We start from the raw sequence: 23,199 nt of genomic DNA, 5'->3' as shown, positions 1-23,199 counted from the left end.
CCTTCCCCCTCCCTCCACACAGGTGAATGATATAAAGGTAAACCATATGATCCAAGACTTGTCAAATCAAGGTCCTAAAAGAAATGAAGAGGTAGAATGCGAGGCTTGGCCATGATACCAGCCAGGAAAGGACACAGTTCACAATGGGACAGAACAAATCTGGCCCTCTTAGAAGGAGATCACAGAAGAGTTCTAGCAGTGTTCCAATCCTCGAACCCATTTTCCCAGAGGCTCAGCTGGACTCCATCCTTCCAGTGGTTATGTAAGTAATGGCAGTATCCTTCCAATCAATTCCTCCTTTATATCCTGGCTAATCTGAGTTGGGTCTCTGTCACTTGCAGTCAGAAGACTCAACTACCATAGGGAAGCAAGACATGCAATGGGAGACAAACTTACCCAGCTTCTCTGTGGCTTCCACACAGATACTAGGACACATGCCCTCAGTGTAAGTTGCCACTAGAAGATACAGCTGGGTCTTCACAACAATCACACCAGTGTTTTCCTGGATAAGAATAAAATAGAATGCCGTCTCTTGGTTCTAATAGCAGGACTAGCAGTTACCCTCTAGCCATACTTTTCACTATTTCCTGACTTCCATAAATTCACATATTTGCTTTTGGACTCTCCACTCTTTTCCACTAATTGTAGTGTTGTCTTTCCTAAAAAATTTCAGACTATTGTATTAGCAGCATGTGTATTTTGAAAAAGTTCCCCAATTGACTGTAATATACCCCTATCTCAATGAGAACAACTGATGTAATGGAAAAGTAATACTTTTTGGAATTGGACAGCTCTGGCCTTGAATCCCAGCACCTTCATTTTCTGCTGCATGACTATAGAAGAGTTATTTAACCTTGTTTGTCCTCACTTTCTACATCTGTAAAATGAGGCACTTAGTTTGTAATGTGGACAAAGTGTGCCTAATCCATAATCAGGGCACCCCATAAATGTGAATTTCACCTTGATTACTCATAGGCAACAGAGAATCAGGAGAGGTTTAAGCACAGAACAATATCATCTTTCTTTTTTTAAGGAGGATATAGAATATGAAGGATGGACTGCAATAGAGAGAGACAGTTCAAGCAAGGTTTAGATTCTAGAATGAACATTTCTCAAAACCAGGCTTTGTTAGTACTTTCTTTTGCATATGCTTTCCTGGCACTAGGTTGCTGTCTCAAACATTGCTATTGCAATAATGGGCTTAGTCTGTTTCATAGATAGGATCAAAAGGGACACAGAAAATTGAAGTCAAATTCTTTTCTAAAGGTTTTTACCCAGTTGTTTTCAAATCTTCAATACTCACATTCTTAGCATAAAGAGAATAATCATCTGCCCGGACACATTTGTAGTCCTTTTCCTTGAAATACAGTCCTTCTCTTCTGGCTTGCAAAGGGTTCTTGGCATATCCATTCACAAGTGTTTTGACATCACTGGGCATGACCTGCAGAGATAAAATAGGCTAGAAGTTAGCAAACTGGGGCAGGCCAGCCATATTTGGCCCACTGTCAATTTCTGTAGGCCTGCAAGCTAAGAATGGTTTTTATGTTTTTAAGTAGTTGGGGAGAAAATCAAAATAATATTTTGTGATGTGTAAAAATTACGTAAAATTCAAACTTCAGTGTTCATAAATAAAGTTTTATTGGAACATAGTCATACCCATTCTTTCATGTATAGTCTATGGCTGCTCGCCATTACAACTGCAGCCTAGTTATGTGGTTGTGACACAAACCATATGGCTTGGAAACCTAAAATACTTGTATTTACTATGGCTCTTTATAGAAACAGTTTAAAACTCTTACGCTCAAATTTGGTTTCTCTTTAAAATTCTATGCCCAGACTTATTTTTTCTTACACTAAATCCTGGTGAAGCTACACACAGGCTGCGCTCCTGGAGTTTGATGAGGGCTGCGCTGTCCACATGCTTCGTTCCCAGGAGGGCATCTAGCAGTAAGTTCTGCAAATGGCTCATGCTCCCTCAGCTCTGAAAAGGGCTGCAGCCTGAAAGGATCCGCTCTGGCTCACTTTTAAAAGGCCTGTGAAGAGAGAGCCCCTAAGATACTTTGGACAGTGTTAGTATCAGCCTGTATACTTTGAAAAGACGAAAAGTGGTGGCCCATCACCTAGTGTGGACTAATACTCCAAGAGGAAAATAGAATCATAGAAAATCACAGTTCACACAGAGCGAGCTACGAAGTGAGTTTGTCAAATCACAACTCCTATTTTTTTTTTTTTTTTAGCTATGTCAATGGTTTGCATCAGAACCATTTGAGATTAAGAAAGAAAACACAAGAGCCCGCAGGGATGGAGACCACTGAACTACGGAAAGGCTATGATATGCTGGTCATGAGTCCTGTGAGGACATTCCCTTCCCGCTGACCAGCATCAGGACACGGATCAACACCCTAGGGGACTAAAAACACTTCTAAGGCACTTGAAGCGACATTTTCTGCACAAATCACCAGGTCTTTTTGGACTGTCCTCATCAGGCCAAGGTCCACAAATGCTCGTCCTTCCAAGGGATACCGAGGGCAGGCGTCCCTTTCCTGCACTCACTTCCCGGTGTTTGGCCCCGGCGGGGGCTGGGGGTGGGGATTCCCAGAGCCAGACGGAGGGCGACGGGGCGGGGGCCAGCGCCAGTCCTGTTGGCCGGGGAGACGCACAGCGGGCACAGGGTGGGGGAGCTCCAGGTGGGGGCGGCAGCCACGCTCTCCGGCCAGGAGCCCAACGACCCACCAGGGGCTGGCGTGCCAACCCGCCCGCCGTCCACGGACGCGGAGGAAGGCGGGACGGAAAGGCGAAGTGCCGACTGTTGGCTGCGACAGTTGCCCGTCACCGGGAAGCGCTACGGCGGGCTTGGCGACCTGGACCTGACAACCGCGTCCGCACTGCAGGCCGCGGGGTTCCCTCTCCGCCTGCCGCGGCCGTGGGAGCGCAGCGGCCGGGTCTCCGGAGCCAGCGGCCTCGCGCGATTCGGAGTCCTCCGCCCGCCGCGCGGACTCGTTGTCCCTGCGCCGCGGAGGGGCCACAGGGGCCCTGCGTCCCTGGACACTGGACGCGGAACGTCCTCACGTTCCGAGGCGACGGGCGCGAGCCGAAGCCACAGGCCTAGGGGGCCACTGTCCTGCTGCAGCCGACGCCTCCCGGGCCGTGGGCCGTCAGCCGGAGCCCGCGTGGGGCAGGGGCGACGAAGGCCCTGCCAGTCGTGGGAGGGCAGCCGAGGTGCTTCCTTCTCGCCAGAGCCGACGGAGGCCGCAGGCATCTTCCTGCCAGGGCCTGGGGGGGCGGCAAGGGACGCGGTCCTGGGTGCTGTAGGTCTACAGCCGAGCGAGTAACTCAGCTTCTCCCACAGATACGGTCCCTAAGCGATGGGGCTCCCGTTTCTCTAAGCAGCTCTGCCTGTGTGGACTTAAGTAGCCATAACATTGCAACTCCCCATTCGCGGCCATCAGTCAGAAAACTGCGGCGACGTGACTGCTAGGGCACAGACTTCAATGGGTTATGTTGTGGGAGGACGTGGGAAGCCTGGAATTGCAGGGGGATGCGGTCAGTGCAGAGAGGACCGCCCTGCTTAAAGGAGGCGGGTTCTGAAGACTTTAGCAGAAGCTATGGTGAAGGCCCCCTGTTAGGGCAAGTGTGGATGGCTAATGTTCAGAATCCGTTCGACGTCAGTTCAGGGTCACAAAGTATTGATTACTAATTAAAAAGAAGAGGAAATAAGATGATTACGAATTCTCATTACTAAATAAGCTAACTTTTTTAGTTTTTCTAGGTGCTCTGTTATTTGTGATCACAATGAAAAATTTAGACAATGATGATCTGATAACTGACAAACTTCCCAAGCTCAAGAGCTCAAAAGAATGGTTGGAACCACAGCCACTTTCTTTTATAGAGGTACAATAGTATGGCATTTTGAAGTTTATACTTGGGTAGCTGCATTGAGAAGTAGCTTGCACTAAATATATTTTTCTATGTTTTCTATTTCATTCTGCTCTTTACTATTCCCTTGATTTTACTAACTTTGTGTTTGCTCTTCATTTTCTGCCTTCTTAAGGTCGACTGTAACAAAGTTATAGTTTCTCTTGAAGCACTGCTTCAGTTGTGTCACCCAAATTTATACATGTTGTGTTTTTTTAAGATGGTAATTTCCTTTTTTCTAAACAGCTTTAGTAAGGTATAACTGATATACATACAATAAGCTGCATATATTTAAAGCGTACATGTATTTAAATTTTGACATATGTATTCATGCATTAAACCATCACCACAATCAAGATAATGAACATATTCAATACTCCCAAAGTTTCCTCATTGTATCCCTTGGTAATATCCCCCTCCCTGCCTACCCCCAAGGCAATCACTGATTTGCTTTCTGTCACTAAAGTTCATTTTGCATTTAAAAACTGTTATATAAATGTAATTTTACAGTATGTATTCCTCTTGTCTGGTGTCTTTCACTCAGCAGCACAATTATTTTGCATATACAATACTTCATTTCTTTTTTTTGCTGAATGCTATATAACCCAGTTTGTCCATCTGTTGATAGACATTTGGGTTTTTTGCAGTTTGGAGGTGTTACAATTAAAGCTTTTAGGAACATTCATGTACACGTCTTTGTATGGACATACGTTTTCATTTCTCCCGAGTAAATATCTAGTTGTGGAATGGTAGGTCATATGGTAAATGAATTTAACTTTCTATGAAATTGCCAAACTGTTTTCCAAAGTGATTGTGTTATTTTACATTTCCACTGTGTATGAGAGTTCCAGTTATTTTACATCCTAGCCAACATTTGGTAGTTGCATGTGCACGCGCGCACACAAGCTTTTTAATTTGAGATATTCTGAAAGATGTATAATGGCATCTCACTGTGGTTTTAATTTGCATTTTCCAAATGACTAATGATGTTGAGCATCTTTTCATATCTTACTTGCCAATTATATATGTTAGTGAAGTATTCATTCAACTATTTTGTTGATTTTTAAATTCAGCTGTTATTGTTGAAATTTTATTATTGAGATATAATTCACATGTCATAAAATGCACTACTCTACTTAAGTGTACAATTCAGTGGTTTTCAGTATAGTCACAATGTTGGGCAACCATCACCACTAGCTAATTCCAGAACATTTTCATCACCCTATAAAAAAAACCCTCATACCCTGTTGCTGTCACTGTCCATTCCCTTCTCCCCCTGACCTCTGGCAACCACTAATCTACTTTCTCTCAGATTTGTCTATTCTGGAGATTTTATACAAATAGAATCATATAGTATGTGGTCCTTTGTGAATGGCTTCTTTCACTTAGCAGAGTGTTTTCAAGGTTCATCCATGTTGTTCCTTGTTCTGGCCAAATAATATTCCCTTATATGGATATACCACATTTTATTTATCCATTCATCAATGGATGGGCATTTGGATTGTTTCTAGTTTTTGGCCATTATGAATAATGCTGCTATGAACATTTGCGTATAAGGTTTTTGTTTTTTTAAAAAAGATTTTATTGGGGAAGGGGAACAGGACTTTATTGGGGAACAGTGTGTACTTCTAGGACTTTTTTCCAAGTCAAGTTGTCCTTTCAATCTAGTTGTGGAGGGTGCCGTTCAGCTTCAAGTTGTTGTCCTTTCAGTCTTAGTTGTGGAGGGCGCAGCTCAGCTCCAGGTTCAGTTGCCATTGCTAGTTGCAGGGGGCGCAGCCCACCATCCCTTGCGGGAGTCGAGGAATCCAACCGGCAACCTTGTGGTTGAGAGGATGTGCTCCAAACAACTGAGCCATCCGGGAGGCAGCTCAACTCAAGGTTTCCTGTTCAATCTTAGTTGCAGGGGGCAGAGCCCACCATCCCTTGCGGGACTCGAGGAATTGAACCAGCAACCTTGTGGTGGAGAGCCCACTGGCCCATGTGGGAATCCAGCAGGCAGCCTTCGGAGTTAGGAGCACGGAGTTCCAACCACCTGAGCCACAGGGCCGGCCCGCGTATAAGTTTTTGTGTGAACATGTTTTCCACCCTCTTGGGTAAAGAACCTAGGAATGGAATTGGTAGGTCATATGGTAATGATTAACTTTCTGAGGAACTGCCTACCTATTTCCTACAGTAGCTGTACCATTTTTGCATTCTCATCACCAATGTGTGAGGATTCCAATTTTGCCACTGCTTGGATTTCATTGAACCGCTTACATCTGTGGGCTTATAGTTCCCATCAAATTTGGAATAAATTTCAGCCATTATTTTTTCAAATATTTTTTCGATTCCCCCCAACTTGGGGAAATACAATTATGTGTAATGTAATTATGTGTACAATTAAGTGTAAGAGCCTGAAATCATCCCACAGCCCACTGACACTCTGGTCATTTTTTTTTTTTCAGACTCTTTCACCCCTCCATTTCATTTTGGAGAGCTTCTATTGGTATGATTTTTAAGTTTATTAATCCTCTGTAATGTCAAATCTGCCAATAAGCGTGTCTGGTGTATTTTTCATCTCAGACATTGTAATTTTCATCCCAAGAAATTTTATTTGGGTCTTACATTTTTTCCTGTCTCAAAATATCTTCTGTTTCCTCTAGCTTCCTGATCTTATGAACTACAGGTATAGTAATTAGTTTAATGTCCTGCTCTAATGAATATATCACCTGTGTTATTTCTGGGTCAGTTTTCGTTGCTTTTCCTCTGAATTATTGGTCAATTTTTCTGCTTCTTTGTATGCCTTGTGTTTTTTTTTTTATTGGATGCCAGAAATTGTGAATTTTACTTTGTTGAGTGTTGGATGTTTCTGATTTCCCGTAAATATTCTTGAGCTTGGTTCTGGGATGCAGTTAAGTTACTTGATCATAATTTGGTTCTTTCAGGTGTTGCCTCTAACCGTGTTTAGGCAGGAGCATAGCAGCATCTAGTGTATAGCTAATTTTGCTCCACTACTTATAGAAAATCCCTCCAAGTACTCAATTCTATGCTTTGTGAACCATGGGATTTTTCACTATGGCTGATGTTAAGAGGAGTAACTCTTGGGGCTGTGTGACCTCTAGGGATTGTTCCCCCTAATCCTTTCATGTACTTCTTGGCCCGGCATTTCTTTGGGTAGTTTCTTCATATGCATATAATGTTCAGCATTCAGCTGAGGAATCCAGGGGGACCCTCTATACATCTAACCCTCTACTGATCTGCAAAGCTCTTTCTTTGTGTAACTTTCCTCCCTCTGGTACTCTGCCCTATGAAATATAGCTGCCCAGACTCCTAGCTTCCCTCCCATTTTAGGGAGACAGCTAGGTTCTACCTGATACCCATCTCTGTGCCAGTCTTTCCAGGTACTGAACTGAGCTATTATTGGGCTCACTTTGCCTTCTATTTCTTGGGGTCCACTGTCCTTCATTGCCTGATTCCAATGTCTTGAAAACTAATGTTTCATTTCTTTTTTTTTTTAAAGGTGGGAGGGTAAATCTGTTCCTTGTTACTCTATCTTGTCTGAAAATAGCAGTTATCATCCCAACCATTGTTTCTTCAGTTTTTTCTGCTCCTTTCTTTTGTCACTTCTGGGACTCCAATTACCCACTTGTTGAACCTTTTGTTGTTGTCTCATAAATCACTGCAGCTCTGTTCGTTATTTTCCAATATTTTTTTTCCAGTTTGTATAATTTCTAATAATCTGTGTTCAAGTTCACTGACTCTTTTTATGAAATCTCCAATCTGCTACTAAGCCCACTGAAGTTTATTAAATTTAAGAACTGTATTTTTTTTTTATTATTAATTAATTTATTTATTAGTTTCAGGTGTACAAAACAAGGTAATACTTAGACGTTCATCATTTATATCCCTCATACTGTGAACCCCCCTCCCCCCATCCACTATCCCTCCGACCTCACACTGAACCATCACATTATATATATAAAATTATAGTTGGCATTCATTAATGTTTAGCTTCTGATGTACAATGCCATGATCAGGTATCCACAGTATCCCTGAGGTGGTCTCCCAAATAGGACGCATGTCCATCGGATACCCAACAAAATCTTTACAACAATATAGAATACCTTCCCCAAATTAATTTTCAAAAGAAAAACCCTGAGGCCATCTTGTGGTTACCAGCTGCTTCCAAATCCCTTCACCTTTCCCCTTATCCCCAACCCCCTCCCACACACCCATCTAATCACTCTCGGTTTTTTCTCTGCGTCCCCAAAACTGACTCTGATTAGTTCATTCACATAGTCTTTTCTTTAGATTCCATATATAAGTGAGATCATATGGTACTTGTCTTTCTCTTTCTGACTTATTTCACTTAACATAATGTTCTCTAGATCCATCCATGTTGCTGCAAATGATAAGATTTCTTTCTTCTTTATGGCTGCGTAATACTCCATTGTATAAATGTACCACAGCTTCTTAATCCAGTCATCTACCGATGGGCATTTCGGTTGTTTCCATATCTTGGCTATTGTGTAAAGTGCTGCAATAAACATAGGAGTGCATACAGATTTTTGAATTGGAGTTTTGGATTTCTCCGGGTAGATGCCTAGGAGTGGAATTACTGGATCATAGGGTAGAAGAACTGTATTTTCTATTTGGATCTGTTTTATAGTCTGTATTTCTCTGCTGATAATTTTCTATCCATTCATTAGGAGCATATTTCCTTTCACTTCTTAAGCATAGTTATAATAGTTGACTAAAATCCTTGTCTGCTAATTCCAGTATATGGGCTGTCTCAGAGTTGGTCTCCGTTGATTGCCTTTCTCTTAAGTTGGGTCTCATTTTCCTGTTTCTTTGTGTGTCTAGTAATCCAGACTATATTTTGGATATTATGAATGATACATTATAAAGGGTCTGGATTCTGTTATATTCCTCTAAAGAATATTGAGCTTTTGTTTTAGCAGGCAGTTAATGTGGCTGACCTCAAACCCCAAACTCTGTCTCTCCTGTACTTGACAGCAGATGAAATCATTGTTTAGTCTTTTTTAGCTTTAAATGAGCTGCATGGAGTCTGCCTTGTACATACATAATTCAAGGATCTGCCAGAGATTTGGTCAGATTTTTATTTTCAGAATTTGTGGCATCCCCCTTTATGGCTTTCTTCTTTCAGGTATTTCTTCTCTCACTTCCCAGCTCCTATGGTTACCCTGAACTCTGTCTTCTAATTCTTGAATTTGTTAAACTGCATGTTTCAGAGTTTGAGCCAACTTCTTTAGCCCTGACTGAGGCCTGCACTTAGTTAAAAGTCCATAAAAAACTGAAAACTTACCCAGTGCTGTTTTCTTTTTTCCATGTTGACTATCCTTTAGTTTCTCCCTTCTTTTGGTCAGTCTCTAGAGTCTTCAGATTGTTAGTTTTCATATTTTTGTCTACAATATTAATTCAGTATCCATCTTGGTTTTGAGAATAACAGATTTCCCAGGATAGCAACTCTGTGAGGCAGAAAGAACATAGAAAATGAATTGGGATAAGTGTGTTCCAAGCGAGAAGGGAGTATTTTGAGGCGGATAAATGGTAATGTGTCTTTTACAGTAATACATTTTTTAAAATTTAAACATTCACTGTATTGTTTGATCATACCTTGTATATATCATAACACTATTTTTAACCACTTTTAAGTGTATAATTCAGTGACATTAATTACATTCACATGTATTGTAGCAATCTTTTGTATTTTCTGGCAGATATTAATTGTGAAAGATTATGAAAATGGAAACAAAATTAATTTTATTAACTATTTCCTGAAGATTGTGTTATTTTAAAATCTGAAAGTGTGACTTGTATATAAATAATATTAATATTTGATAACTATAATGACAAAATGAGTTCAAATAGAGTTCATTAATGACTAAATGAATTCCTTCTATTTTAACCCATAAAAGCTTAAAGAATTTTACAGGATGTGAAAAAAAGATGTGTTCTACCAACCATGTGACTCTGGGCAAGTCATTTGTCATTGTCGGGACTCAAAATGTTTGATCTGAGTTATTTTTTGCCCTAGAAGGATTTGTAACTTAAAGAAAAAGGATTCAAATATACTTTAAAAAATATTTTATGATATGATTTTAGGTATAAAAACTGGATTTACAGAGAACTTTCCAGGGATATTTCTGTCACATAAAATATGAGTCAAGATGGTGTTAATAATTTGATTTTTTAAGATTTGATTTTCAAATTTTCATTCTATCATTTTAGGAATTAGCTTATGAAGATATTGATACAGCTACTAAATCAATATTATATAGAGAACATTATGTAATTAAGGTAAGAATTGACTACAGAATATGTCAATTAAAAATTAATTTTTTCCATTTTAGAGATAGTGCATAGTCATTATAAAAATTTTAGAAAATATAGAAAATAGAATTAAAAATACTCATTAGCCCCTAGGATTAACCTTAATTGAGATTGCTTTAATTGACTTCCTCTCTTTCTATACTTTGCTTTAATTGACTTCCTCTCTTTCTATACTTTGTGGAGATTCTTTCACGGATACCCTATAAGAGTTTTCCCTTCTCACTTGTTCTTTCATCTTAGTGGGCCTTCGAAGAAGTCACTATGTATTCTTAACAGCTTTAAGAGCTGTTATTGGAACACAGTAACCAATTATTACTCAGGTATATCTAGGTAAGAACAAGGCTAACTGTAGCAGGACGGGTTTAATTATAAGACAAGACAAATGTCCATGTGAAGTATATTAAACACTGGAGTGGGTAACCTGTTTTTTTTTTAAGAGTTATTTTAGAGTTGCTTAAAAAGGAAAGGAGCTATTTATTGAGATTGGTTGAAGTGTGCTATGACCTGAAGATAGAGGGATAATCTCCACAAAGAAGGAAGCTCTCACGGTTTTTTGTTTTTCTTCTGTTATTTTGAATTTTATGTTGTCGATCCTAATAATTACATGAGTTCATTTGCTAGATGAAAGGTGGATGAGAAGTTTTGTTGATTTAGTTTATAGCCTAAATCAGGCATTTTCTTTGTAGGCTACTTGCCATTTGGGCCAGGTTGTGCTACACTTCCGTCTCTGTTTTTGTCTCATTTTTCCCCCCTACAGAATATTCTTCCACATTCAGTCATCCTTTCTTTTCCTAGATAATTCTTCATTCTTTAAGGCACATCTGAAAGGTCTCCCACTTTGGGAAGTTTTAAAAATTTAATCTTATTTCCATTGTGGTAAAATATATATAACAAAATTTGCTATTTTTAACCATTTTAAGTGTATAATTCAGTGACATTAATTACATTTACATGTTGTACAACCATCACCACTATTTCCAAATAGATGGATCCATGCAATCATAACCACTACCTATTTCCAAAACTTTTTCATCACCTCAACTGAAACTTCATACTCATTGAGCAATAACTCCCCATTCTTCCCTCCCCAAGCCTCTGGTAACCTCTAATTTACTTTCTGTTTCTATGAACTTGCCTATTACAGATATTTTATATAAGTGGAATTCTACAATATGTGTCCTTTTATGTCTGTCTAATTTCACTTAGCATATTGTTTTCAAGGTTTATCCATGTTGTAGAATGCATCAGAACTTCATTCCTTTTTATAACTGTGTATTATTCCATTGTATATGTTACATTTTGTTTATACATTCATCTGTTGATGGACACTTGAGTTGCTTCCATTCCACTTTTTGGCTATTGTGAACAATGCTGCAGTAGGTATCTGTTTGAGCCCATTTTTAATCCTTTTACATATATATAACTTGCTATATTGTCCCTCCTCCCATTGTTTTGTAGATTTGTTTTGTAATCTGTCTCACCAGGGAGAGCAGGCATGTTGTCTAATTTATCCGTGTATTCCTTGTTTCCAGTACAGTGTGTGTCACACAGTAGAAGCCAAGTCAACTGAATTAACGAATGACTTTGTGGGTTATTTTTAGGAATATAAATGCAGTTTAAAATTTAGAATAAGAAAGCATTAAGATAACATGTCTTTTCTATCACTGTTTACTAGGATCTAGATAAGTATTTACAACATCATGAATTCTTAAATACAAGAAGAAAAGAGATGTTATATAAAAGATGGGTTGACCGTGTGGCAAATCCTCTCCAGAAGAAAATTATAGAAAAAGTTTGTTCACATAAGAAGATTGAAAAAAGGAGACAAGAGGAATCAGATAGTTTTATAAAATACGTAAATAAAAAGGTACTAAGAGATCATTTGATACTTTTTTCAGTTGGCTTAAAAACTATGATCATCTTTATTTATAATCATCCAAATGGCCTGCCCTTCCCCACTCTATGTATGTGTAATCTACACTCAGTTATAGCATATACTATTCTTAAATCCAGGGCTTGTGGAAAAGATGGAGGGAGGAGGGTTGTCTGGATTCAAATGTATACATTAGAATCATTCTTCTTTGTTGTTCCCATGTAACTTAATTTTATATGCCAATTAAAACAATTTGGACTCTAGGTTCAGGACACACACACACACGCACGCACATACACACACACACATAAATTTTTTCCAGAACTTGATTATTTACAGAGCTATAAAATATTTCTGTTCTCCTAGCATTTTAAAGAGATCTGAAGTGTTTGAACAGTAAGCATTTAAAAACAAATTCCCAAATCTTTCAGTTTTCCAATACTTTTTATTAAAATCTTGCAAATTTTAAGTAGATTCCTTCTATCACTATGTATTTATTACTTGGATACATTAAATTTAACTTCAAATTTGGTCTTCCCTTCCCTTTCCTTTTGCATTTGTCACTGATGCCATTTTGAAGCACAAGAATGGAACCGTGTATTTGACAAGTCCTATTATGCTCAAAATTAATTGCTCACCTCTTGTTCTTATGTGTGGTTTATTTCCTTCCTATAGGGAAATGTATTTATAGAACATTATGATCCAAAAGAGTATGATCCTTTTTATATGAGCAAAGAGGACCTGAATTTTCTGAAGGTAGGATAGATTTCTTATTTTAATTTTGGTATTATGTAGTTGATTTTTTATAGCAGCCCTAATATATAAGACACCCTTTAGTGATTCCCTAAGAATGTAGTAGCATCCTAAGAAGAGCTTTTCATCTCCATATTGTATAAAAGGAACAAAACCGCCAAAGTTCAAAGTAAATTAAACCTCTGTAAAATCTGAAAATATTGTATAATTGGATAATATGAGGTCTGACAATTAAGTTCACGAACTCATCCTAGAAAAAGTGCTACATACCTCCTTGCTGAATATCATGAAGTACTCCCCTTGGGAAGCTATGAACTGATGCCAGCCCCTTGTCCACCCTTCAAAGCAATTTTGGAACTCTTTTTCTGGAATGGCCATCAGAGCTGTCGTCATATTACCCTTGATGTCTTGAATGTCATCAAAATGTCTTCCTTTCAATATTTCCTTTATCTTCTGGTAAAGAAAGAAGTCACTGGGGGCCAGGTCAGGTGAGTAGGGAGAGTGTTCCAACACAGTTATTTGCTTACTGGCTAAAAACTCCCTTATAGACAGTGCCGTATGAGCTGGTGCATTGTCGTGATGCAAGAGCCATGAATTGTTGGCGAAAAGTTTAGGTCATCTAACTTTTTCACGCAGCCTTTTCAGCACTTCCAAATAGTAAACTTGGTTAACCCTTTGTCCAGCTGATACAAATTCATAATGAATAATCCCTCTGATATCAAAAAATGTTAGCAACATCGTTGCAACAAGTTTGAGAAATTAACTGTCAGACCTGTATACACATTTTTATTTTACAAGAATGGGCTTATACCATACATTAGATTTTACAGTCTGCTTTTTTCCCCTCAATAGTTTATGATTTCCTTCTTTCTTTGTCAACAGATTTAAATATATAATTTTAATCATTGCATGGTATTCTATTATTAATAGCAGCTAACTTGCACTGAGGGCTTAACCAAATGTTAGGAGTTTTTCTTTTCTTTTCTTTTTTTTTCATTTTATTTCATCTTCACTGCAACCGTGTCAGGTAATTTACAGATGAGGCAAGTGAGGCACAGATAGGTTAAGTTACTTGTCCAAGGCCACACAGCTGTAAATAGCAGAACATAGATGTTTCTAACCATATATAGTATCTTGCTAAATCGTTTTTTTCTTTTTTTACATACTCCGTATTTTGAACATCTGGATTGCTTTTGACCTATTGCTGTTATAAGTGACATTGTGATGAACATCCCTGTAACTATTTCTTATTTTTTTTTCCTTAGGGTAGGTTGCTAGAAGTAGAATTGCTGAGTTAAAGGTTATGCATGATTTTGATTTATATTGCCAAATTGTTCTCCAGAATGGTGGTATAAATTTGCACCCCAACCAGAGTCCATTTATTTCCACATTTTTGCTAGTAGTGGATATTAAACCAAATAAAACAAAAAACCTATCTTGCTTGAGTCATAGACATTTTAAACTGCTGGTATTTGCATGCAAAGCAGGTTCCTACCCCTCCTCCCAAATTGGGGTATATGTTTGTGCTATTGTCCTTATTTTTATAGGTGAGAGTTAAACTGACAGCCTTACATATGCTAACTAGTAACACAGCTCCTAAGGGACACTATTGGGACTTGAAACCAGATCTTTTTGATACCAAAATTCCATTCTGTTCTTTTACCATGCTGTCTTTCTAAATGAAGCTGAGAAGTGACCTCTTAAGGTAAGCTGTGCACACAGAGGTTATAGCAGCAGTTCTCAAAGTGAAGTACGTAGACCTGTGAGAGCCCCAAAACCTTGTACAGGGCCCATTAGGCCAAATCTTTTCATAACAGGGCCAAATATTACTTGCCTTTTTCATGTGTTGACATTTGCTCTGATGGTGCAAAAGCAATGGTACATAAAACTGCTGGTGACTTAGAAGAACTTAAGACAGTGTTACCAAATAGTTATTATATTCTTCATTGCCATGCACTCACAGTAAAAAATAAATAAAAAATAATTCAATTTCACTTAATATCCTTGATCATGTACTAAAACTTATTAATTTTTTTAATTCTTGCTCCTTGAGGACATCTTTTTAATATTCTGTGTGATGAATGGAAAGTATGCAAAGAACACTGCTGCTGCATACTGAAATACAGTATGATTGTTTGAACTGTGAGCTGAACTGGCTGATTTTTTTTCATAGAACACCGTTTTTACTTGAAAGAATGACTTACAAAACTATGGTTGTTAAATCTTGGGTATTTGGCAGACATTTTCTGGAAAATTAACAAAATGAGTCTGTCACTTCAAGAAAAACAACTAACAATATTTGTTGCCAATGACAAAATGTGAGCTTTTAAGCAAAAAATTTGAATTTTGGAAAAACAATATTTACTATCATGACTGTGAAAGCATCCCAGTACTCAAACACTTTACTGATGACATTAGTAATAATATTAATTAACGTGATTACTATATAATGAAATGTATTAACATTTGGAACATTTCACATAACTCCGTGATCCGATTTTTTCCAAACAGATAATTTATGACATGGATGAAAGATTCCATTCAAAGTTCAGGTTAGACCAATGGATTTTAATGCAGCAGAGTTTGAATAATTTATTGATATAGTTTCAGATTCTACATGAGAACTAACCTTTAAGAAACTACCACTTGTGGAGTTTGGGTATAGTATCTAAGAAGCATATCCACAATGATCTGAAGAGCTAACCACAGCTGGAGGGCCTTGATAAGAGATATATTGGAGTGCCCCTATCTCTGTTATGGTTAAATATATGGTGGTTAGACTGAAATTAGTTAGTAGATACTGTATTCTTGATTCTTCTGACATAAGAACCATAAATGGATATTTAGGATTGACTGAAAAAGACCTGAAACCCAGTCCTCAAAGAAGTGCTTTTCTTGTAGGTTACCATCCCACCATTTCGTGACCCTTTGAAAAAGGCACAATATGACCAAGATGATGAAAAAAGAATTCTCCTTCAGTGTGAGACTGGTACTTAGTTTCTAATTGTTATGCGATTTCATAACCCAAGAGCGATGGGAGTTGCATTTCAGAGTGCTAATTTAGGTTACTGGTCTTCTTGCAGGCAAAATATATACAATGAAAGAATTTAAAGAGATTGAGAAGGCCAAACTGTATTCCAGATTCCCAAGAATTTCTAATGCAAGGCACTTTATAACTCCAAATGAGTGGCTTAAACTGCCTACAAGCTATATAGAAAGTGAATTTTGTAAAAGGAGCAGGTAATGTTTAATATCATGGAAATTATGGAACCTGTTGTAATTGGAAAGATTGTTGAGACATTTTTGTCATACTTATGATTCTTTTTAAAATTTGTTTTCAATGAGAAATATACTGTAATTCTTGTCTTTGTTCTTCAGCACATCATTATTTTTTTCTTGGGTACTTTCAAGATTTTCTCTGTCTTGGGTTTTCATTAGCTTGACTATGATAGGTGTAGGTATGTTTTTCCTTTTTTTTCTGTTTATCTACTTAGGTTCTCTGAGATTTCTTCTATCTGTGGTTTGATGTCTTTCATTATTTTTTGGGAAATTCTAGGCCACTGTCACTTCAAATATTTCTTATGCCCCATTCTTTGTGTTTAGTTGTGAGACCCCAATTATATGTAAGTTAGACAATCCAATATTGTCCCATGGCCACATACCTCTTAGATACTTTTTTTTTTTAAACTTTTTTTCTCCTGGTATATTTCAATTGGACAATTTCTACTGACCTACATTTAAGTTCACTGAGTCTTTTCTCAGCTGTGTCCCATATACTGAAGAGCCTATCAGAGGAATTCTTCACCTCGGATGTGATGATTTTTATTTCTAGCAATTTCCATTTGATTTTTTACAGTTTTTCATTTCCCCTGAAATTCTCTATTTATTTATACATGTTGTTCACCTTCCCATTAGATTGTTTAACATATTAATCATAGTTATTTTAAATTCCCTATAGGATAGTTCCAACATTAGGGTCATTTCTGAATCTGGTTCTGTTGATTGCTATATATCTTAACAGTGGGTTATTCTGTCTTGCCTTTTTTTGCATGTCTTGTAATCTTTGATTGAATGCCAGATATTTGAGGTTATTTTATCTTGCTTTTTTGGGCACGTCTTGTAATTTCTGACTGATACACAAACACAGGAAGCCCTTTCATCATTAATAAAGCTTTGTATACTAATATAGACGTTTGCTATACCCACTTCTTTTCTGTTACTCAAAATGTATTTCAAAATCCACATTTTCTAGGAAAACTCATACTGATTCAGTTAGGATCAGACTGATCCTTTCCATGAATTCTGTGTGTGACCATTTACATGCCAGGTGTACTGAGTATGTTAGTTAGAAGAATGGCCAACGCTCTTGGTTTCAGACAACTGAATCCACACTTGGAAAGGATTCAGTTTTTGAGGATTTATACTGCTCACAGAATCATTGGGAGGTCTTAAGAAACAGAGCCAAGATTCAGGAGTAACTCCCAAACTTATGTGCAGAACTGGTTGGCAGAAGGATGTGTTGTTTCTGCTATGATCAGGAAGCTGCAGAATCAGGAAGGTGCTGCTCCAGCTGTTGGCCTCAGAACCACACCAGCTCTGCTATAATCTGTGCCAGCAAAATGGATGCCCCCCAGAGGGACAGTATCGCCACTCAAATCTACTCTTGAGTGGCAGCAAGACTAGAAGGCTCTAAAGGCACCTGTCTGCCACCTTATGGCAAGAGAAATTGGGAAATGGAGTGTGTGGGCTCTCTCTTGGAAACACATTTTATATTTATGCTTGTAAATGGCACAGTCTCTATGTCTTCTGTTTACATTAGCGTATACACTCACAGTGGGTAGGGAGTGCTTTAAACTGCCTAGCTGACTGAGTCTAGGTTCTTAGTAAACAGTAAACCAATATCCAGCATGGTTTCAGCAACTTACACCCCCCAAAATGCATACAAGTTTGAAGTAATGGTATTTTGGACAATATACATAGATGTCACTATAGAAGAATAATTTCTGGAAGAGTATAAGCTAGTATTGTTTTCAAAACATCCTCACACATGTTATCTTGTTAAAGGTTAAAAGTGAAAGTGAATTTTAATGTTAGTAGTTTTGATTTGAAACCCCCGGCAAGAGCTCTTCATCTTCTGGAATCCCAGGAAGAAGAAAAAGCAGTTATTTACAAGTAAGCTTGCTGTTCTATAGCTTTGCTCTTCTTTTATTTAAGATGCTTGGCTGTGTTTCCACCCTTTCTCATTCTTTTAAATTGCTGGAGTTAGTGCCGAGGCATATGAAAGACTCTTGAGGAATGACGCATCTCCCACCATTGTGTCTGGGTGAGGCGGCAACTGTCCTGAGCTCTGGTTTTAAAGAATGAATAGCTAACGTATTTAGAAACAACAAGCACAGACATAGGAAAAAGTTGTTAACAACTCATATTAAAGGTGAGATTTTAATTGGAGCAGTAAAAATGGCATCTTGGACTAGTTTTGGTGGGCAGTAGCTGTTACAGTGTTGTACCCAGAGTGAAGAGAAGTTATTAGCAGAGAAGTGGTACATACTACTGTGTGTGCAACATGAGGAGTCATCTCAATGAACTAGTTATGGAATTAAGAGTAAGAGATTTCTCTACATAGGTACAGCACTTGTTAAAGGTGTGTAACTTGTTAACTATCTGATTAAAAGTAATGGGATCCTTCAGACTTTGCTGGAGGGAATGAAAAATGATGCAGTAAATTTGGAAAACACTTTGGCAGTTTCTCAAAATCTAAAACATTAAATTACCATGTGACCCAGCAATTCAACTCCTAGGTTTCTACCAAAGAGAAATGGAAACATGTCCACATAAAGACGACTTGTAGCTGAGTGAATGTTCACAGCAGCATTATTCACAATAGCCCCAAAGTGGAAACGACCCAAATGTTCATCACCTGGTGAATGGATAAATAAAATGTCGTATATTTATATATGGAATACTATTTGGCAATTAAAAGGAGAAGAAGTACTGATACATACTATACAACATGGATGGACTTTAAAACTATTATACTCAGTGAAGGAAGACAATTACAAAAGACTATTGTAAGATTCAATTTACATGAAATGTCAGAAAAGGCAAATCTATAGAGACAGGAAGCAGATTAATGGTTGCCTAGGACTGGGGCTGGGAATGGTGAATGATTATAAATGAGCATGACGTTTTTTGGACTGATAGATATGGTCCAAAATTAGATTGTGGTGATGGTTGCATAACTCGGTAAATATACTAAAAATCATTGGTGTGGACACTTAAAATGGGTGAATTTTCTGGTGTGTAAATTATGTCTCAGTAAAGCCACTGATAATAATAAAAGAAGAACCTAGTAAGGCAGAAGAAAAATGAGCTTGTATGATGTTTAGAAGCTGGCCTACGATTCTCTTTTCCGAAAAAGCTGCAGTGGTTTCCCTTTCCTTTCTCTGTATAGGTTCAGAATTTGATGAATTAATACAGTGTGGCAGAAGGTGGAGGGCTTTTCGAGATGCTTGATGCCGCACTGGCCAGCAGAGAGAACTATGCTAGTTGCCTCATGGGGAACTTAGTAATTTAAAGTAGAAACAGGTGACTGTTAGCGATGGAGCTGGCTATTGTGGGCTTCTCCGTGTGCATGAGGTGTGGTTTAATAATTTGCTATTTTTGCATTGGAAGCTGAAATTGAGAGATAATAGGAAGTACTGAAACTAAACCCTATTCACTTGGTAGCTGAAGCCTTAAAAGATGGAATGGTTCAGATCACTCTTGTATACTAGGTTCCAAAAGAGTAAATTCCTACAATCCCTAACTGCCATGGTCTCGGACTAAGCTGTTTGGGTCAGGTTTTAGGATAATCCTATTTAATTTCTATATGTGGTATAAAAGGAGGGGTTTTGTCCTCAAATAACCTCTCCTAGCAGAGTGAGACCCAGACATGAAGAATACTGCACTGTTGAAGTACCTATGGCTTATATTTTAGACTAAAGGCTTAAGTCTATGAACTCCCCCTAGAGAAGGAAGAGGAAGATTAGATTCTTTTCCGTGAATGAGGGAAGCATCCCAATTATGGATCAGGGATGAAGAAGGCATATTTGTCTTTGGCAGTGTTAGACCTGCCCAGGGGAGGCACATGGACAACTCTGTGAGGGGTCATTTACTCTGAAGGACCTTTACTCAGCTGATTAAGCAGCAAAGAGAGTTCAGATGAAAATATTATTGGAGCGAGGTAATGCCATTTACTTGGGTTTCTTTTTCATAGAACTATGCAAATTCACGTAGAACTCTTCAGATTTAAATAAAAAATTAAATGCTACAACTGAGTTGATCATTATGAGAACAGTTTCCTTTTTGGTTCCTCCCTGCAGAAACAAGGGGGCATGCTTTCTGGAAAAAGAACCTCTGTGTTATCAGGAGGGAAAGAATCCAAGTCCCAAGGAGGCCAACTCTGGAGGGCACTTTTCTTCCTTGAACCCTAGCCAAAAGGAAGAATGGAATGAGAATCAGAATGCGGTGAGAGCTGTGGGAGTCCCATTTTGCAATACCCAAGGCAGTAATGGCTGATAGCAAAATCTGAGCAGCTGGGAGCTTCTCTGTATTGCAGGCTTCTAGGAAGCGAGGAGGCAGTGGAACAATCCCTCCCTCCACCCCCAAGAAAAAAAAAAAGAGAAAGGTGAGGGAGAGAGTAGAAGAAACTGAGGCAGGTTTCGTTAATTCAGAGGGAATGGAAAGGTTGCTTCTGGGAGCTACACAATGGAGGTGCCCTCCAGTGGATGCGCTGTGGGGCACCAAGCTCCCTCTCCTGAACTTTAGCCCTTCTTCTCTCTCTCCACCATCTCTACCTATCATTCACCACTTGTCACACCCAAGCCAGGCCCAAACTTTTATTACCCTTAATTCAGCAACGACAGGCAGAAAATTTTTTAAAGCACTATATACGAAATTAAAGTTGTAAAATTTAAGAAATAAAGTAAAAGCCTCAACACTTAAAATGTAAAATGCATAGAAGTATAGGTAGGTGTTCACAGAATAAACTTCTTATCCTAAGGTAACTACAGTTAAATTTGATGGCCATGTGATGGTCTAGCCTAGGCCTACTTCCCTCCAGGCCTGGTGCCACTTCTCCCCTTCAGTTCTCTTTTCCATACCCTGTGTCCCAGGGCTCCAGAGTTTAGCCCCTTTAAGGCGTGGGTTTTCAGGAGCAGTCACGGCCCACCCTCCTATTGTCCAGTTAGAAATCAATACGGGAATGGTTTGTTGCTCTGACAGTCAATGTTTCCATTTTCTTTTTGACTGTCTCTCCATTTCCCCACTCCCACCCTAAAGAATAAAGGAGCTACCTTTTTTTTTTTTTACTCACTCATAGTAAATGTATTAAAACTATTCTGTAGTTTAACTCCTGTTACTGTCATATTTTAGTACCCTCCTACATAATTGCTTTCATCCTCAAAATGTAATAAGTGCCTATTCTGGGCCAGGCAGTGTTTGAGGGGCTGGAGACATAGTGTTAAACAAAGCAGATAAAGCTCTTATCTCGAGGAGCTTACATTTTGATGGGGGAGACAATAAACAAATGAATAAGTATATAATATCCTGTGAGCTAGTATTAGGTTGGTGCAAAAGTAATTGCGGTTTAAAAGGTTAAAAATAATTGTAAAAACCGCAATTACTTTTGCACTAACCTACCTAATAGTAAGTGTAATGAGGAAAGTAAAATGGATAAAGTGGAGCAGAAGAACTATCCCAACAGAACAGATTTAAATGGACAGTGAGGAAGAAATTTTACATTGCTCTATAATCATAACCTACAAACCCCGCTTATGTATTGTAATTGGTTATGGGTATCTTGAATTTAACCAGCCCCAAATAGGATCATTTCTTATTTTTGCACTTCTGCCCCTCCTCCTGCCAAACCTGCTTTCACTCCAAATTTCCCCTAGTTCCATGAATAGGACCATAATTCAACCAGGACCCTTTAGGACAAAAATCTAGGAGTCGTCTTTGATTCCTTGCTTTCACTCACTTGCCGTGTCTAACAGGTAATGAGCTATGTCGGCTCGTTCACTCCTAGGTTCCTCACTACTACCACCGGCTCAACCACTGTGATCTTACCTGGCCTAATGCATTAGCCTCCTCCTCACTGGTCTTCCTGCTTCCACTCTCACCCTCCACTCTCACCCCTGTATAATCTATTCTCCATGCAGCAGCCACAGTCTTTAAAAATGTTAATCAGATCAGATTTATCCCCCACTCAAAACGTTCGAATGGCTTCCCCTCACATTTTGGATTTTATTCTCCTTATCATGCCTCTAACCCTTATATGATTGGGCATACCTCGTCTCCTGCCTTTGTCTCCTCACTCATTATGCTCCAGCCTCACTGGCTTTTTCTTGTTTTCTGAACATGCCTACCTTGCTCCCACCACAGGCTTTTGCCTCTGCCAGGAACACTTTCCCCAGATCTCTCCATGTCTCACTCCCTCAGTTCACTCAGACCTCTGCACAAATGTCATCTCTTCAGAGACGCCTTCTGACTTCTCTACTCAAAATTGTCCCTCTCATCCTTCCTACCCCCTTCACATTTCTCAAACGGAGGGCAGGACAATCTATCAATTGTAAGAGGAAGGAAGCACAGTACATGGATACAGACGGTGAAGCTAACTTGGTGAATTTTGTGAAGGAAGATTGTTTACTTCTGTTTACTTCATTTTCTCAATGAAGTGAGGTCATCTATCAGCTGATAGTGAAGGTGAAGGATAGAGATTTAGAGTCCTGAAAAGAGAAGGGAAGAAAGGAATCCAGTATTTTCTAAATCACAACAATCCTAGTGTAAATTAGCACTGGAGGACCATGGAGGGGTCCGTCACATCATATCACACATATGACAGGGTTGTCTGTATCCCTGAATCTCTGCATGTTTCTGAATCCAGATAGAGTGAGGAGGGGCCGGGGCGGGAGGTTTCGGTGAGGACCTTACCTGCGAGAGGAATCACTCAGCTGTGAGGACTAAGCTTCAGGGGGATCAGCTCAGCTGAGCCCAGGAACTCTGTCTGCTTTGGAAGCCCCTCAACCCTACATCACACTTAACTCTTCTCTTCTGTCACCTTCAAAAGGCTTGAGCAACCAAGGAGCACACACCCTGATCCTTGCCTGGTAAAAGAGGACCGCAAGGCTGCTTCAGAGGAAGCCATCTGCAGCAGGAGTCATTCAGTGTGAGGACCGAGGAAGGCACTCAGCAATTGTTCTGTGTCTAAGAAAAGCACGGGCAATAAACTTTTAATTTTTGTTCGGTGTCTGTATGATAATTGAGAAAGCACAGTACCACGTATTGAC

At 38.9% G+C, this 23,199-nt stretch overlaps 2 protein-coding genes across 5 annotated transcripts in view; one reads left to right on the top strand and one right to left on the bottom strand.

Moving 5' to 3' along the window:
* Positions 1-2,972, bottom strand: part of PFN4 (profilin family member 4) — a 4,667-nt gene extending 1,695 nt beyond the window's left edge. Inside the window, exons 1-3 of one of the 2 annotated variants that reach the window (XM_081069461.1) lie at positions 1,853-2,972; positions 1,304-1,441; positions 397-502 (exon numbers count right to left, since the gene is read on the bottom strand). In XM_081069461.1, coding sequence (XP_080925587.1) covers positions 397-502; positions 1,304-1,441; positions 1,853-1,969 — 361 coding nt within the window. In that variant the 5' untranslated portion in view covers positions 1,970-2,972. Of the gene's footprint in view, positions 1-202; positions 503-1,303; positions 1,442-1,852 lie in introns of those variants that run through there. The other variant, XM_081069460.1, reaches the window with a different exon arrangement.
* LOC308506241 (protein FAM228B-like) lies at positions 2,598-23,155 on the top strand. 3 transcript variants are annotated; one of them, XM_081069458.1, is made up of 11 exons: positions 2,598-3,219; positions 3,761-3,891; positions 6,360-6,400; positions 10,147-10,215; positions 11,924-12,115; positions 12,797-12,877; positions 15,776-15,863; positions 15,958-16,114; positions 17,939-18,046; positions 20,236-20,380; positions 22,980-23,155. In XM_081069458.1, the coding sequence occupies exons 2-11, from the start codon at positions 3,858-3,860 to the stop codon at positions 22,983-22,985; spliced, it is 921 nt and encodes a 306-aa protein (XP_080925584.1). In that variant the 5' UTR covers positions 2,598-3,219; positions 3,761-3,857; the 3' UTR covers positions 22,986-23,155. The 3 variants fall into 3 exon arrangements, with proteins under 3 accessions (XP_080925584.1, XP_080925583.1, XP_080925585.1); XM_081069457.1 differs by lacking the exon at positions 6,360-6,400 and having other exon boundaries at positions 2,806-3,219; XM_081069459.1 differs by lacking the exons at positions 2,598-3,219; positions 3,761-3,891; positions 6,360-6,400 and adding an exon at positions 9,365-9,465.
* The last annotated feature ends 44 nt before the right edge of the window (positions 23,156-23,199 follow it).

Source organism: Rhinolophus hipposideros (assembly GCF_964194185.1).
Source record: "Rhinolophus hipposideros genome assembly, chromosome: 12".
NCBI lineage: Eukaryota > Metazoa > Chordata > Mammalia > Chiroptera > Rhinolophidae > Rhinolophus > Rhinolophus hipposideros.
The sequence above is the reverse complement of the archived record's forward strand: the minus strand, read 5'-3'. Positions and strand labels throughout refer to the sequence as shown.

What these genes read in the sequence shown, in the direction of transcription:
- LOC308506241 (XM_081069457.1), top strand. Translation starts at nt 3,793, where the DNA reads ATGAAAAATTTAGACAATGATGATCTGATAACTGACAAACTTCCCAAG. An exon ending in GAGAACATTATGTAATTAAG is followed by an intron (nt 10,216 to 11,923) that starts GTAAGAATTGAC and finishes ACTGTTTACTAG; the next exon opens with GATCTAGATAAGTATTTACA. An exon ending in TCTCCTTCAGTGTGAGACTG is followed by an intron (nt 15,864 to 15,957) that starts GTACTTAGTTTC and finishes GTCTTCTTGCAG; the next exon opens with GCAAAATATATACAATGAAA.